General features: G+C 44.3%; 1 protein-coding gene across 1 annotated transcript in view; it reads right to left on the reverse strand.

The window, feature by feature from the left end:
* Nucleotides 1-16,147, reverse strand: part of fbxl13 (F-box and leucine-rich repeat protein 13) — a 134,237-nt gene that overhangs the window by 39,326 nt on the left and 78,764 nt on the right. Inside the window, exons 9-10 of the mRNA XM_078234620.1 lie at nucleotides 13,828-13,954; nucleotides 6,171-6,254 (exon numbers count right to left, since the gene is read on the reverse strand). Of these exons, the coding sequence (XP_078090746.1) occupies nucleotides 6,171-6,254; nucleotides 13,828-13,954 (211 nt within the window). The remainder of the gene's footprint in view (nucleotides 1-6,170; nucleotides 6,255-13,827; nucleotides 13,955-16,147) is intronic.

A 16,147-nucleotide genomic window follows, 5' to 3' on the forward strand; every position in this document is an offset into this window, starting at 1 on the left:
GTTTCACACAGAGGGTGGTGAGTGTCTGGAACAAGCTGCCAGAGGTAGTAGTAGAGGCGGGTACAATTTTATCTTTTAAAAAGCATTTAGATAGTTAAAATGAGTACGATGGCTATAGAGGGATATGGGCCAAATGCGGGCAATTGGGATTAGCTTAGGGGTTTTAAAAGAAAAGGGCTGCATGGACAAGTTGGGCCAAAGGGCCTGTTTCCATGCTGTAAACCTCTATGACTCTAGGAGGATCACGTGCAGGCAATCAAAGATGCCCCGGCCCCCACCACAATCCAGAAGTTACGGTCGTTTTTAGGACTGATGACGTATTATGGGAAATTCATACAAAAAAGGGCTTCCATCTTGGATCCCCTACATCAGCTACTAAAAAAGGGGATAGCCTGGGAATGGTCTGCCTGCCAAGACCGGGACTTTAAGAAAATCAAACAACAGCTCTCCTCAGCAAACGTTTTAGCGAATTATGACCCCAGGAAAGAGTTGATGCTCACTTGCGATGCGTCTCCATACGACGTTCGTGCTATTCTGGCACATAGATGGCAAAAAACGGAGAGGAACGGCCTATAACATATGCCACCAGGACCCTAACAATAGCGGAACAGAAGTACGCCCAGATCAAAAAGAAGGACTGGCCGTAATTTTTGCAGTAAAAAATTCCACCAGTACCTATATGGGCAGAAATTCACGATCATCACTAATCACAAACCATTGCTGGGTTTGTTCAAAGGACAAAGCAGTGCCACCAATAGCATCAGCCCGGATCCAGCGCTGGTCATTATTACTGGCAGCATACCAGTATCAACCAGAGCACCGGCCGGGAACTTGGGTGGCAAATGCCGACGCCCTAAACAGGCTATCATTACCAGACACCCCACTGTTGGTACCCAGAGTAGAAGAAACGGTGGCGATGCTGAACTTTCTGGATACCCTCCCGGTGGCTGCACACAACACATGCCTGTGGACACAAAAGGAACGGGTACTAGCAAAAGTAAAACACCTGGTACTAACATAGAACTGGAAAGACCAGTCCAACCACAATTCCACCCCGATTGGAGCAGAAGAGAGCAGATCACCATAGAAGATGGGATACTGCTATGGGGGGCACAGGTCATTGTCCCAAGTCAGGGTCGTCGGGCCATACTGGCTGAATTACATCATGGGCACCCAGGAATGTCCAAGATGAAGATGCTGGCACGGAGCTGTCTGGTGGCCGGGCTTGAATGCAGATATAGCGGCATTGGTGGGTCGGTTCCAGGAATGCCAACAAGGGCAGAAGGTGCCACCGGCAGCCCTGCTGCACCCATGGTAATGGCAGGTACACCAAGGATTTGACTGCATGTCGATTTTGCAGGCCCGTTTATGGGTTCCATGTTCTTGATAAGAGTAGACGCCCACTCAAAATGCTTGGACGTCTACAAGGTGAATTCGGCAAACACAACGACAATTGTCAAGAAGCTGTGTGCCTAGTTTTTGACGCATGGAATTCCAGAGGTGTTAGTCTTGAACACAGATCGGCTTTCACCAGCCAAGAATTCACTAGATTCATGAAGTCGAATAAGGTTCGACACATCAGGACAGCACCGTATCATCCAGCATAGAATGGGCTCGCAGAGAGAGCTGTCCAGACTTTAAAAGCCAGGTTAAAGAAACAGCCAGTAGCGTCAATAGTCTCCTGCTGGTTGTTTGATTACAATTCAACCCCACACGCCACCACAGGAATAACGCTGGTGGAACTACTCATGGGCACATGACTCTGCACCAGGTTGAGCCTGCTATTCTCAAATTAGGGGGAGGTGGAAAAGCACCAAGAGGCCCATTTCAAGGGCCATGACAACAGTTGCCAAAAGCGGCATTTCGATGCTGGTGAAAGAGTCTGGGTGAGGAACTTCACAAATGGTCCCACATGGATAATGGGAATGGCCGAGTATGCATGGGAGAAAGCACCTAGACTAGGTGCAGGCCTCGAATTCATCACTCGTCCCAGAGCCAACTCAGCCCAGCTGGCCAAGAACTGAGGAGAGTCTTCCTCGACTGGCCAACCCACCTCTCCAGCACCCTTGGCGAAAACCTCCGATTCCAAGATGGGCACGATGGACGAAGCCGTGGCTGTTCCCCTACCACCAGAGGGAGAGGGCAAACTGGCCCTCCAGTGCTCACGATGGAAGAGACGGGCGCCTAGTAGATACACCCCTCCTATATTGGATGCCGAATTGGAGGATCTGGACCTGGCACTGAAACGGAGGAAGAGACCCGTGAGGAGCTCAGACCACGGGGATTCCTCGGACTTTGGGAGGAGGCGTATAATGACTTCAATCAGGCCATTGAGGTTGGCCTATTGAAGTATGAACTCCCTGATTAAGGATCCAATTGATTGGCCAATCAGGGAGTCTTTGCCTTGTACTTGATTGGGAGTGTCAGTTCCTCTGACACCTCCAGAGGTAGACTGCTAACTGCTAGCACTCTGTGTATGCTGTTGAGTTTGTAAATAAAAGGATTTTGGTGAAGGGATTTCTGCCTCCGAAGACTTTTATTATAGTTTCTGTTTTAACAGACTGTTCTAACTGGTGTCGTTAGGTCTGTATCTGATAGGCCTGTATTGTTTACTGCAGAAGCATAATTTTTTCTAATTACTAGAATGTTTGTTTCAATCTGAACTAATGCTATTCTGGTGATTTTAGTGATTTCTCCTGGGTTTTGCAGAGTAGGACTTGATTGGGTTGATTGACAGTAATATCAGATGATTGGGTGGAGCTAGACTTACACCGAGAACTCAGCTTAGTTGCTGCATGGAAGCTGCAGAGAGAAGTAGCCCTTTCTCTCTCTGAAGTCTGGAGATTGGGATCTGCCAGAGACTGAAATTCTGCTGCTTGAGGAAATATCTTTTGAAAATTACTATATGAGAGTCAGTAGACAAGTATCTGTCTGGATCTCTGTCCAGAGGTGATAAAAGACTGGAAATCTAGCATCTATGTGATTTTTGGTGCTCACTGGTTCTGAAGAAGGGATTTATGTCTATGAGGTGCTGCTTACAAATGGAACTACAGAGATAGCTAACTGTTAAGACTTATAACTTGTCATGTTTAAGTATTTTAAATTGGTAAAAGTCATGCTAATTCCTTTTGTTATATTCTAACTGTGTTCTTAAATAAAGTTTGTTTTGATAAAAACTTCCGCGGGGGTCAATTGAATCATACCTAGAGCAAAACACCTTATACTCATCCTAATGCTAAAATCCAAAGTTAAAGTTGGGGTCTAGGCTAACTTCATAATATACCTTGGAGTTTCTGGTTTGGTCCCTAACAACAGCCTTGATTAAAACATGAACAAAAGAGCTGAATTCCAGAGGTGAGGTGAGAGTGAGTGCCCTTGACATTAAGACAGTGTTTGACAGGGTGTTCCACCAATGGTCTTTGCGTAGTGCACAGCCCTATTCCTAATTTTTCAGAACATGAAGAAGCCCATGCCCAGATACATCAAGACCTAGACAACAGCCAGACTTGAAATGATAAGTGGCAAGTAACGTTTGGGCCATGCAAGTGCCAGGCATTGACTATCTCAAACAAGACAGAATCTAAACATTTCTCCTTGATATTCAGCAGTATTACCATCATTGTATTTCCTACCAATAACATCTTGGGGGTTTCCATTAACTAGAAACTTAAACTGGATTAGCCATATAACTACTGTGGCTACAAGAGCAGGTCATAGGTTGGGCATTCTGTAGTGAATAACTCACCTCCTAACTTCTTGAAGTCTGTCCACATTCTACAAGGCACAAATCTGGACTATGAAGGAGAGTTCCTTACCTGCTTGGATGAGTGCAGCTCCAATAACCCTTCAAAGACAAAGCAGCCTGCTTGATTAGCACCTGGCACACCATTCACTCCCTCCACCACTGGCTGTAGTGTATACCCATCTACAAGATGCACAGTAGCAATTGGCCTAGGCTCTTTCAACAACAGCTTCAAAACTCTGCTACCCAGAAGAACAAGGAGCATGGGAACACTACCTCCTGTAAGTTCTCCTCCAGGCCTAAAAGTATGTCATCATGCTTCATTATTGCTGGGTCAAAATCCTGAAACTCCCTCCTGAACAGCATTGCAGATATACCTACATCACTACGATTGGAGCAGTTCAAGAAGACAGCTCACTACCATCTTCTCAAGGGCAGTTAGGAATGGGCAATAAATGTTGATCTTGCTACAATGTCCATATCCAAGAATGAATAAAGAAAGGTTCTGGAAAAAATAGACTCAAATTTTGGAGACAACACATTCAATGACTTTGAAGTGGAAAGGGAGGTGGAGATATTTGCATAGGCACAAGGGTAAATGGTTGGCTTTTTGAGGAGAGGGGTAATAATGGCAGATCTGGAGGTAAGCAGGAGGGGAGAGAACTGTTACCAATATCAGCTAACGTGAGAGTCAGTGCAAAGAGATACATTTTGGTAGGAAGTATAACAAAAGGCAATATGAAATAAAGAATAAAGGGGTGCGAAAGCAGAGGGACCTAGAGCGATATGTGCACAAATTGTTGAAGGTGGTAGGGCAGATTGATGAAGCAGTTAATAAGTCATAGAAATACTGGGCTTTATAAATAAAAGTATATGCAAGATAGTTATGGTGAACATATAAAAAGCACTGGTTTGGCCTCTACTGGGGTATTATGTTCAACTCGGGGCACCAGACTATAGGAAGGATGCAAAGGCATCGGAAACAATATGCAAATTTTTCCCTAAAATTTTATCCAGAAGTTAGGATGAAGAAAATGAATGTTTTGCAGTTGGTCAAGAACATCTTTTTGGATGTGTTGCAAATGAATAATGCATTCTTACCAGAAATGTAGCATTTTGATAGCATTTCTTTTAAGTTTTTCATGATTTAAAGGAATAAATAAGAATCATTTCTTGATTTCATAAAATTTTGGAATTTATAAACTTAATTTTTGAGAGAAATTATCAAGGAGCTAAAGCCGAATATTTATCTGATTAACATAACATTCCCATCCTGTCACTGTTTCCATGCTTTTCAGCAACTGAAGTTGGTAGACTGCACTGTAACTTTATTGCTGCGTTAACAGTTAATTTTTTAAAATTTAAAGCATTAGGATGAAGAATCCCATTTTATACAAGGCTTCCACTAGAGGGAATTGTTCTGTTCACTGATTGGCTTGGTGGGCATCATGGTTAATACATCTGCTCCTGGAAAGAAACACTGCAAATTAAATAATAAGCATTCTCAGCATGTCAGGCAGCATCTGTGGAGAGAGATACAAAATTAACTGCTGAAATCTTGCTCCCATTCATGCCAGCGGGATTTTATGGTCCCACCAGCAGTGCACCCCCGCCATGGGTATCCTGGCGGAGAGGAGTGCGTCTTCAATGGAAAACCCCGTTGACAACAACAGGACCATAAGATCCCGCCACCAGCAAGCGGTACACTGCAAAGAGGGAAAAAAATCCCATCCGTTTCAAGTCTGGTATGACTCTCCTTTTGATCTGGAGAGAGATAGAAATTTAATGGGTTTTATGCTGTTCAAAAAAGTGAGTGCCAGGGGCTGGTCAGTGGAGCAAAATAGAAGGTCAGGGGTATGTTAGAGGGCAGGAGAGGTTAAATGATAAAACATTCATGGAGCACAAGGCAAAGGGAGTGATAGTTTACAGATGAAAACTTTGGTACAGTTAATTGGAGAATAAAGGTCAGCACTGTCTGAAAGCAAAATAACAGAATGTGTTAATAGCAGAAAAAGGTTTCAGCACTATCTGAATGTGAAACATGAGAACAAGATACAGACTGGCATGGGGGGGATTCTGTTTTTATTTTAGATTTCGAGCATTCACCGTATTTTGCTTTTATTTTAATACTCGGATGAGAGGCTTATGGACACCTCACATAGATAGCCTATTGCTCTGTGTTACGTATGTAAATAATTTGCTTCTGAATGAACCATCAAAGGCTGATTCATTGCCACTCTGAAGTGTCACATGCTATGTGTGCATAATACATGATAATAAGGCAAATTTGACTCTCCATATATGAAAATCGGAATGCATGTTATATTTGAAGCATATTATTTTAGGAAAGTACGGTAATGAACCTTCCTATCAGGCATCAATTAAAGCTAAATAGTGATATATTTCTGATAGCAGAAATGATTTTTACCTGTAATCCAACATCAGTGACTCCTGAGCACTCTGCCAGTATGAACTCTTGTATCTTGGTGCTGTGACCGAGACCTCCTAAACCCTGACAAAAAAAAATTGAAATTAAAAGCATGGTTGAAATATATGCATAGCAAGAAATCAAAAACATTTGAGTTACATTTAGCAACTCCCAGGAGTGGAGGCAGCTGGACCTGTGAGGACCAGCTCTACTCGGGCAGTGGACTGAGTTTGAAAATAAATCCAGGAGTGACATTACAGGAAAACTATAACTGTGGCTGGTGAGAAACTGTTCTAAGGGAGTGTGTTTAATAAGCTTAAACTATAAAAACATATCGTGTGCGATCTTACTGGCTCGCCACGCAGGTCAATCAGTATGGCAAGCTGGGAAGATAGTTTGGGAGGACAAAAGTCCGATTTGCATCTGGCTCACACACAACCAAACCTGATAACCTCCTCTGCAAGAGGCGCAGGAAAGGCTCCATGCAAATAGAATATAACTGGCCAGATATGAGGCAACCTTGACACATTGCTCTCCTAAAGTGAAGGGGCCCGGGACTGGGTAGGTGGATCATGTGGTCCAGCACGGTGCCAAGGTGGAAAGACATTGCCCTGGCAAAAATCTTTTATAGTTTGTGCTGAGAAGGGAGACCGGGCATCAGTTTTTCAGTAGGCGGAGATCCCCCTTCTTGGATAGCAGGGCAATAATGACCCTGCACCACGAAAGGAACATCTCCTGATCACGATACTCTTCCCCCTGGACCTCTGAGTAGTTGTTCCCCAGGACATCCCAGAATGCCCTGAAGGTCTCCACGGTTAGCCTGTCCAGCCCCGGGGGTCCTGCCCCTGGAGAGGCTGTTGAAGGCGCTGGTAAGCTCCCCCAGGCTGATAGGGGCATCAAGCTTCCCGGCACCCTCTGCAGCAAGCCCTCAGACAAAACTCTGCAAGCATCCTCACTGGATGGATCTAGCGAGAAAAGGGCAGTGTAGAAATTTTGGGCGTGGGCCCTGATGCCCTCTAGCTCTGAGACAAGGATTCCATCGTCAGCCAGCAGCGTAAGGGGTAGGGTCAGACTCGCATTATGCGTCTTGTCGGTATGAGGGATGGACAACCAATTAGCTGACCTTGTCACTGGCAGGAGATGGAGGTGACACTGTTAGTGGGCATTTAGCCTTCAATTGACAGATTGAAGGACATGCAACACTCAATTGAGAGCGGGAGGCACAAAGATGGTGTAAAAAGTGATATTTAATAAATTACATAGGCATTAACAAATAACATAGGTGCTCAAGGTGCAAAACTGCCTAACATCACCCATGCCCATGCTGTGTTCCTATAATTTCTTAACCTTCCTGACCTTATCGCTATGTCTTGGTATATTCCAGAATCCACAGCTGATGTGAAAGCAGTCTGCTGTCTGTCATGCCTGTTGTCTGAGATGACCTTGGCGAGCATCCTCTGGAGGGCAGAGACCTGGAGGGCCCCAGCCTGCTTTTGGGCAGCACATTGTGGTGGTCTTACCCTTATCGGTGTGAGGGGCTGGAGCTATATCGGTCAGAGAAAGAGACAGTTCGGATGGGCTAGACACCTCCAGGGTCTCCTGGGTGGAAAGCCCCAGGCTATGCAACAACTGATCCTCTTCCCCATGGGTGCTCAAGGATACTGGTTTCTGCATGGAATAGAGGGCTGGAGTGAAATCCAGGCGCCCCACCATCCTCTGGCACTGGCACTCATGGATGCCCACAAGTGCCTGCACCATGCATTTTATGTCCCGCACCATTGTATTCATGCCCTGAACCATGGAGTGGACATCCGCTGCCACAGAGTGAACGTCCTGCACCAAGATCTCCACTGCAGATACCTTTGCAGTGTTGACCTGGTTGCCTTGGAGTGCCAGCACTATCTCCTTGGACAAAAAGCATTTGGACTCCTCCAGTCAGCCTTGCAATCTGAGGAGTACAGCAGACATCCCTTCCTAGTGTTCCTGACTCTGCCTTTGTAGCTCCAGCAGCTGAGGGAAGACTGAGTCCAGGGGCATGTCATCTAACTGAGGCTCAGCAGAGTCCTGGCCTCCAGCAGTTCCCACAGTGGCAATTCTCATACATCCTCCACTTGCTGTGGATCTTCAGTTGTGATGTGCTCACCAGTGAGTGACCCTGCCTGTTAATAATGCCCACCAAGGCGCGTTTCTGCGCTGCTGGAGGATGCGGGTGACAGCTGTGACACCTCTGTCATGTGAAAGTCAGACAAGTCACCATTGGAGCTGCTTTCCTCTTTGGTCTCAAAAGCCATACTTGTGGATGGGCCGGCCTGCTCAACTGACTGACCTGCAAGGGAAGAGAGATGCATGAGTGCATGGCAAAAGCATAAGGATAGGAGAGACAGAACTCATGTGAGGGTGGGGGCGAGATGAATGAGTTGCAAGTGCTCACTTGTTCCCACCTTGCTCTGAGTACAGGAGCAGTGCTGCTCGACCCGGCAAGCTGGAGAGCTCTCGCTTTGAATGGAGTCAAGATTTTCAATTCGAACGTTCCTCCTCGCTCCTGTGCTCTCTCTTTTGCATTGTGAGCCAGCTTGTCCTGCAATGAAATAGATGGGTAGAGCATAAACAGGAAGCATCCTGGGTCTGACGGTTAAGAATGCTTGGCAGGTGTGGTTGGTGAGAGGGAACTGGGATGTGATGAGGAGAGGTTCCAGTGGGGAGATAAGGAGGTGTGGGGAGGGCAAATGATGGGGCCCCTTGAGGTGGCAGTGAGTGAGTTCTTAGTGGAAGTGTGATGGGTGTGTGAGTGGGTGGGTGTTAAGAAAGGAGAAGAGTGACTTCCCCTGTCTATATGAAGGAGGCCATTAATCTTTTCCCTGCACTGGATGTCCGTATTCTTGTGAAGAAACTTGTGTTGACCAGTCCTGGCACCATCTCCCATGCTAGGTTGGTGACCTTGCTCATCGGTCTTCAGCCCGCTTGAGGGAAGAGGGTGTACCACCTCTGCTCCACCCCATCCAATAGTCTGATCAGTGCTCCCTCGGAGAACATTGGGACCGTCCTCTGCGCAGCCATCCTTCTGAGTAGAGTTGGTACAAGTGCTGGGGAGCCATTTATATAAAGTGCCCCCTAATTAAAAAGCTTGAGTGATGCCAGGGTAGAGGAATCAGATCAGCCCACCAAGGGCGTGATGTGAAACTCATGAAAAAAATTATTTTTTTCTAAGTATCTGAAAATATGGCACGACATCTCACCGATGCCATTGGGAAGCTATTCTCTGCATTTCTCACCCAGAATGACACTTAACCAAATATATGGAAAATTCCACCCCATCTATGCCAATCAATGTTCCCCTCCCATTGCCCCCATACCCCATGCCAACACATGCCAACCTATGCCCCACACCAACTACTCTTTGCCCTTACTCCATGCCAACTCACCTTGTATCCTTGGACAGTTCTTTGACAGATTTAACATTTCTGGGACAGCTTTGACACTTCCTAGGCAGCTTTGTAAGCTGGCCATCTCTTTAGCAATTCCTTGACAGTTGGACAGTCCTTTGACAGCTGAACAGCTCTTTAATATTCCTTGGCAGTTGGACAATTCTTTAACAGCGAGATGTGTGTAAAAAGTGAAAAAATCATGTTCATTTTTAACAATCCCAAAGGATGTCTTATCACTCCCTAAGGTGTCCTAGGACCTTATCCAAAGGGATCCCCTAGCTATCCAAGAGAATCATTGAGTTCAGACCTTGTTTTACCTGTTCTAATCAGTACATTCTGGGTTTCACGTTCCTGACCTTCCTAAATCACACTTCAGTGGAGACAGCTGTTGAGTTAAAAGGCTATCTACCTCTGCAAATCACATATGTGCAAACCCTAGCCCAACTCCAGTCCCATTTCTGTAAAGATCAGAAATGCCAGTTTCGGTTGTGGGACTTTGAATTTGCAGCCATTTCTGGGATTTTCACCATGACGGAGAACCTCTCCATTGTGGGGAAGATCTGGGGGTCATTGTTTGTCTGATTGCACAGAAACATAGAAAATAGGAGCGGGTGTAGGCCATTCAGCTCTTTGAGCCTGCTCTGCCATTCAGAATATTCATGGCTAATCATCCAACTCAACAGCCTGATCCTGCCTTCTCCCCATAATATCCTTTGATCTCTTTCGTCCCAAAAGTTTTATCTAATTTCTTCTTGAAAACATACAGAACAGGATTTTACAGCCTTGCTTGAGCGAGACCGGAAATTCCCACCCAAGGTCAATGGATATTTCCGTTGACTGCCCCTCGCCTGCTCCAATTCTGTGGCGGGTGGGGCGGTAGAATTCCAGTGACAATGTTTTGGCCTCAACTATTTTCTGTGGTAACAAATTCCACAGGCTTCCTCAGATAAGGAGACAAAAACTGCACACAATATTCTAGGTGGGGCCTCACCAAGGCACTGTATAATTGCATCAAGACATCCTTGCTCCTGTACTCGAATCCTCTTGCTATAAAGGCCAACATACCATATTGTGTCATGACAAAGTAAAACAATTCAACAACTTTAAAAAAGTCTGTGGTATTTCATTTTTTTATATTGTTGTTTAATTTTAATTTACTGCTCATACGGTTTGGTGTTTCAAATGGAGTTGCAATTTTATGTTTAAACATAAAATTGATGGAAAGATATATTTTACCTAATATCCTGATATTATAAATACACAAATATAGAAGCAGATTTGCTATTCAACATCAATCTGTAGCAACTCTACAAATTCCAAAGATTCAGTTACAACTTCTCCAAAATAATGAATCAGTGGAATGCTTAAATTAACACAGCTTGAGACTCAATAAAAGTGCTCACTACATGCTAAAGTTGTTAAAAGTCAAAAACGTTAGTACATAATAAAATTAAACATTGCACGTAACGAGAGAATTTTGATTTGATTTGATTTATTATTGTCACATGTATTAACATACAGTGAAAAGTATTGTTTCTTGCACGCTATACAGACAAAACATACCGTTCATAAAGAAGGAAACGAGAGAGTGCAGAACGTAGTGTTACGGTCATAGTCAGGGTGTAGAGAAAGATCAACTTAATGCAAGGTAAGTCCATTCAAAAGTCTGACAGCAGCAGGGAAGAAGCTGTTCTTGAGTCGGTAGGTACGTGACCTCAGACTTTTGTATCTTTTTCCCGAAGGAAGAAGGTGGAAGGGAGAATGTCCGGGTGCTTGGGGTCCTTAATTATGTTGCCGATTATGGTGCTTTGCCGAGACAACGGGAAGTGTAGACAGAGTCAATGGATGGGAGACTGGTTTGCGTGATGGATTGGGCTATATTCATGACCTTTTGTAGTTCTTTCGATCTTGGGCAGAGCAGGAGCCATACAAGGCTGTGATACAACCAGAAAGAATGCTTTCTATGGTGCATCTGTAAAAGTGGTGAGAGTCGTAGCTGACATGCCAAATTTCCTTAGTCTTCTGAGAAAGTAGAGGCATTGGTGGGCTTAACTATAGTGTCGGCATGGGGAGCCTCTATTCATCCAACAAATTTGCCTGTAAGTTTACAGTTAACTATATGCTCTTATTAAGCTACTGATCATGCCTTTTGTAAGAACACTCTGCTTTAAGCTAGAATCTGAAAGAACCATTGGTTATTTTGTATAGTGAATAGGGTCAAGAGTTACTGAACTAATCTTTAATACTTTGGTCCTGAAAATCCATACATATTCATAGAATCATAGAATCACTACAGTTCAGAAGGAGGCCATTCGGCATATCGAGCTCGCACTGACAACAATCCCACCCTGGCCCTGTCCCCATTACCCCATGCATATACCCTGTTAATCCCTCTGACACTAAGGGGCAATTTAACATGGCCAGTCAACCTAACTGCACATCTTTGGACTGTGGGAGGAAACCAGAGCACCCAGAGGAAACCCACGCAAACACGGAAAAATTGTGCAAACCACGCAGACATTCACCTGAGGCCAGAATTGAACCCGGGTCCCTGGCGCTGTGAGGCAGCCACTGTATCACCATGTCATCCATTCTTTTAGACTTCCACCAAAACTCAAATGAGAGTGTGATAAAACTTGCAGGAAAACTGAAGGGGGGTGGATGGTCACTCAGTCTCTGCCATTTCTGAGATTAACTGACCATCTGAACTTGAGAAGGTAATTGCTGCGAAGGAAAAGTCCTGAGGGCACAAATTCCCCTTGTTGGATGAGGTGCTAAATAAGACAGGGGCTACCTGAAGTGCTAACTTATTTGGAGATGCCACAGTAATTGGGGAGGGTGTGATTTGAAAGTTGCAGGAAACAGCAGGATTGAATTGAGGAGCAGGTCACGTCGCTGCACAGAATAATATATTTAATGAGATTCCCCAGTGAATTCTAGAAAAATTATATTATTTAAAATATATCCTGCTGAGCATTCATTTAAATTAATACATTTACCTGCTTCACCACTTGGGAAATTTTCTTGATAAACTCTCCACCACAAACAAAGAGCAAGCTGCTTACCACTGATCCTTCACCCTGCCATATCACAATGGATCCTCTCCCTACTATGGCTGGAATTTAATCACCACTTTGATTCCTGAGCCTACCCCTGCAGTCCGAAAAGCCACAAACATAGTCATTGTTGACAATCAAATTAAAGTTCTTGAAATTTCATTTTAAAAGTGCTGAAAATTTGGATAAGGAATTTTACCTTAAAAAGTGATCTTTTCCAACAGTGGACCAGTATGTGGCTTTTGGAACTGTGGCCTGAATTTCATGTTCCCACCAATGGGTTTTTGGGTCGGGTGTGAGGTTGTGAAAGGGCAACATGGTGGCACAGTGGTAAGCCTCAATTTATAGGCTGGCCAGAGGATTAACCTGGTGTGGGGGAAGCCCGAAAAAGAATGGGCTTATATCTCAAATGGGAAGGGGAGAGAATGGGGTGCCACCATCAGAAGTCTTTTTTAACCTCAGCACACCCACCCTTAAGGTAAATGCTGTATCTCCCTCCCCTGACACCCTAATTCCCCCAACCTCCCCACCCCCCCACCCCCCCAAGACCTTCCCTATCCTCTCCTGCCCTATGACCCCTTAAAATGTTAAAATGACCTTGTCCTCCAGTTCCAAAACTAAGACTCAGGCATCTTCCTAAAGTTCCTCTTCAGTCTACTACAGCTCTTGTTGTTGCAGGGACTGTAGATTGACCAGCAGCTCTCCAAGGTGGGGCTTCCTGCCAAGTAAGGCATTGAAATTCCAACTGCAGCTAATGGATGCTTCAGTGTGAAATGTCTGTATAGCACTCGATGTTGGCAGGAAACCCCACCGTCTGAAAAATTCAGGCCTATGAGTAGGTCTAGATCTGCTTTTGGAGGAGGAAACCTGGTTGCACTGGTGAAAACAGGATGGCAAGTCCAATAAGCAATGGCAGAAATTAGCATAATTCTACAGGCCTGACAAACTGCTCCAAGACACTGCTCCATAAATCACACAGCACAGAAAGGGGCCTATTTTGTCTGAAACTCTGAAAGAACTACCTAATCAGGTCCACAATTCTGGTTCTTTCTCCACAGCTCCATGAAGGAAGTGTGTTGATATATAAGACTTTTTCAATTTCTAAGGTATACTGTTTAAATATAATGCCACATGAGTTTTTAACTAAATGCTATTATTGTAGACAAATGTTTTAACCTGTTCTTGTATATTGGTTCCTGTTAAGTCCATGGTGATCAGAGTAGGCAAATTTCCTAACCATTCAATCCCACTGTCAGTTAAACGTCCACAGTAACGCAGCCTCAGATGTAATAAACTCAGGCACCTGATAGAAAAAGTTACAACAAAATAAATGCAAGGTTGGATGCAATATGGTATCTGTTCATTATCAGCTGAAATTTCGCTCTTCAATTCATGGTGGATGAATGAAAATTGATTTACCATAGTCCTTATGTTAGACAATTTGTGGCAAAATATTATTTCTCATTATTTTATTGAATACATCAGGAATATTCACTACTACATTATAAAATAATATTTACTGAATGTATTCTGTTATTTAACATGCTTTATAAGTAAACCAATTAGGAACAAGTAGTAATATAAAAAGAGATCAACAGAAAATAATAGCAAATTGGTACTTGAATGGTGTGTACCAATGTGTTTACACCATTTACATATTGCACACAGAAGGTGGTTGAGAGGAGGTTCACGAGATTAATTCCTGATGCGCTATCAATAAGGCGAAAGACTACCGATATGCCAATATAAGTGTAGGCTTTTATTCACAACAGAATCAGGAGCAGATCCCAACAAATAACCGAACTGGACTGAACAAGGGGGAGGAGACAGCCACCTTTATACTAGGTGCTGAGGGGAGGAACCAAACTGGAAGGGGATGTGTCCAGGTATGACAAACACACACAACAGTGGTCCATATAGGACAAAGGCACAACTGAGGTCCACCACAATTCCTGAGTTGAGTTTTGTCTTACAAAGAGAGATTGGGCAGTTTAGGTCCATAGTCCCTGGAGTTTAGAAGAATGAGAGGGTATCTAATTGAGGTGTACAAGATGAGAAGGGGGATTGACAAATTGGATGTGGAGATGTGTAGATCTTCAGGACAGATACACATTGGGGCTCATTCCACTTGGTCTAAAAGTGCATGATTTACAACACCAAGCTCCAGAAATGATTGCATACCAAGATTTCTTCAACTGTGATGAGCTACCAGTTTTGTACCACATGGGACTAGATGATTCGGAACCACCAGTTTCTTCTCCGAGAAGAGATCCAGTAGCCATGAAATAGAAGGTAGTTAATGAGCTATATTGAATGACAACACAAGCTATCATAACTCCTGTAGATGAGACCACAAAATAGGTTTCAGCAATGGTGGCCACAGTAAAGAAAGATGGCATGGTCAGGATATGCATTGACCCAGTGCACCTGAAAATGACACTACTCAGACCTCATCACCATATGAAGACAGTGGAACATATTATGGCAGACATAGCAAATGCTAAGGTGTTCAGCATCCTCAATGCAAAATGTGGGTTCTGGCAGAGCCTGTTAGATGAAGATGAAGCATCCGTACTTTTATCAGCAGATACCTCCCAGCATGTACTTGGCGCGGTCTGCATCCAGAATGACAGTCCATAAGCCTTGGCTTCAAGGCCCCTCACTGACATGGAGACTTGTTATGCATAAGTTGAAAAGAAGCTCCTTGCTTTAGTCTTCGTCTATCAGAAGTTTCATGACTTCATATATGATTATCCTGCAACTGTTGAAACTAATCCCTCTCCAAAGCCTTCTTATCCACTACAGACGAGGCAGACCATGAGGAAGACAAAGACATCATGACAATAGATGTGCTGTCCTCTCGCAGAATCCAGGAACTCAAAGATGCCTCACAAGTGAACATCAGATGCAAACAAATATATGACACCATCATGAAGGTGTGGCCAAAGTCTTCAATGGAACTTCCCCATGAGCTCCACACATTCTTTGCCATCAGTGATGAACTGATGGTACAGGGTAGATTGATACTGTGTGTCCAGGGATTCATCATCCCTACTTCTTGTCAGAGGTACTACACCCAACAACTTCAACAGAGGCATCCCGGGTTGGATGCAACAAGATACAGAGCCAAGGAATCACTGTATTGGCCCTCCATGTATGCAGACATGGAAAGGGAAGTTTCCAGCTGTGCACCATGCAATGCAGTCAAGCCACATCAAGCAATGGAACCACTGCATTTACATGAGGTCCTGGACCTCCCATGGTCATTCACGGCAGCTGATATCGAATGGAATGTCAAACAACATCTAGGCCGGACTTTTCCAACTGTTTGTGCCAATGGGATTTTCCCATTCTGCTGCAGTGAACAGAGATTTGGCTTGTCGCCAAATTCTCAGTTTTCGCGGAAGGAGGAGTGTGGTGTGAACGGGTGGTAAGATCGCGCCCTTAATCTTATTTGATTTGTATTCCATGCGGTTTGAACTTAACTACCTGCCAA

This window comes from Mustelus asterias, chromosome 19, assembly GCF_964213995.1.
Source record: "Mustelus asterias chromosome 19, sMusAst1.hap1.1, whole genome shotgun sequence".
Classification (NCBI taxonomy): Eukaryota; Metazoa; Chordata; class Chondrichthyes; order Carcharhiniformes; family Triakidae; genus Mustelus; species Mustelus asterias.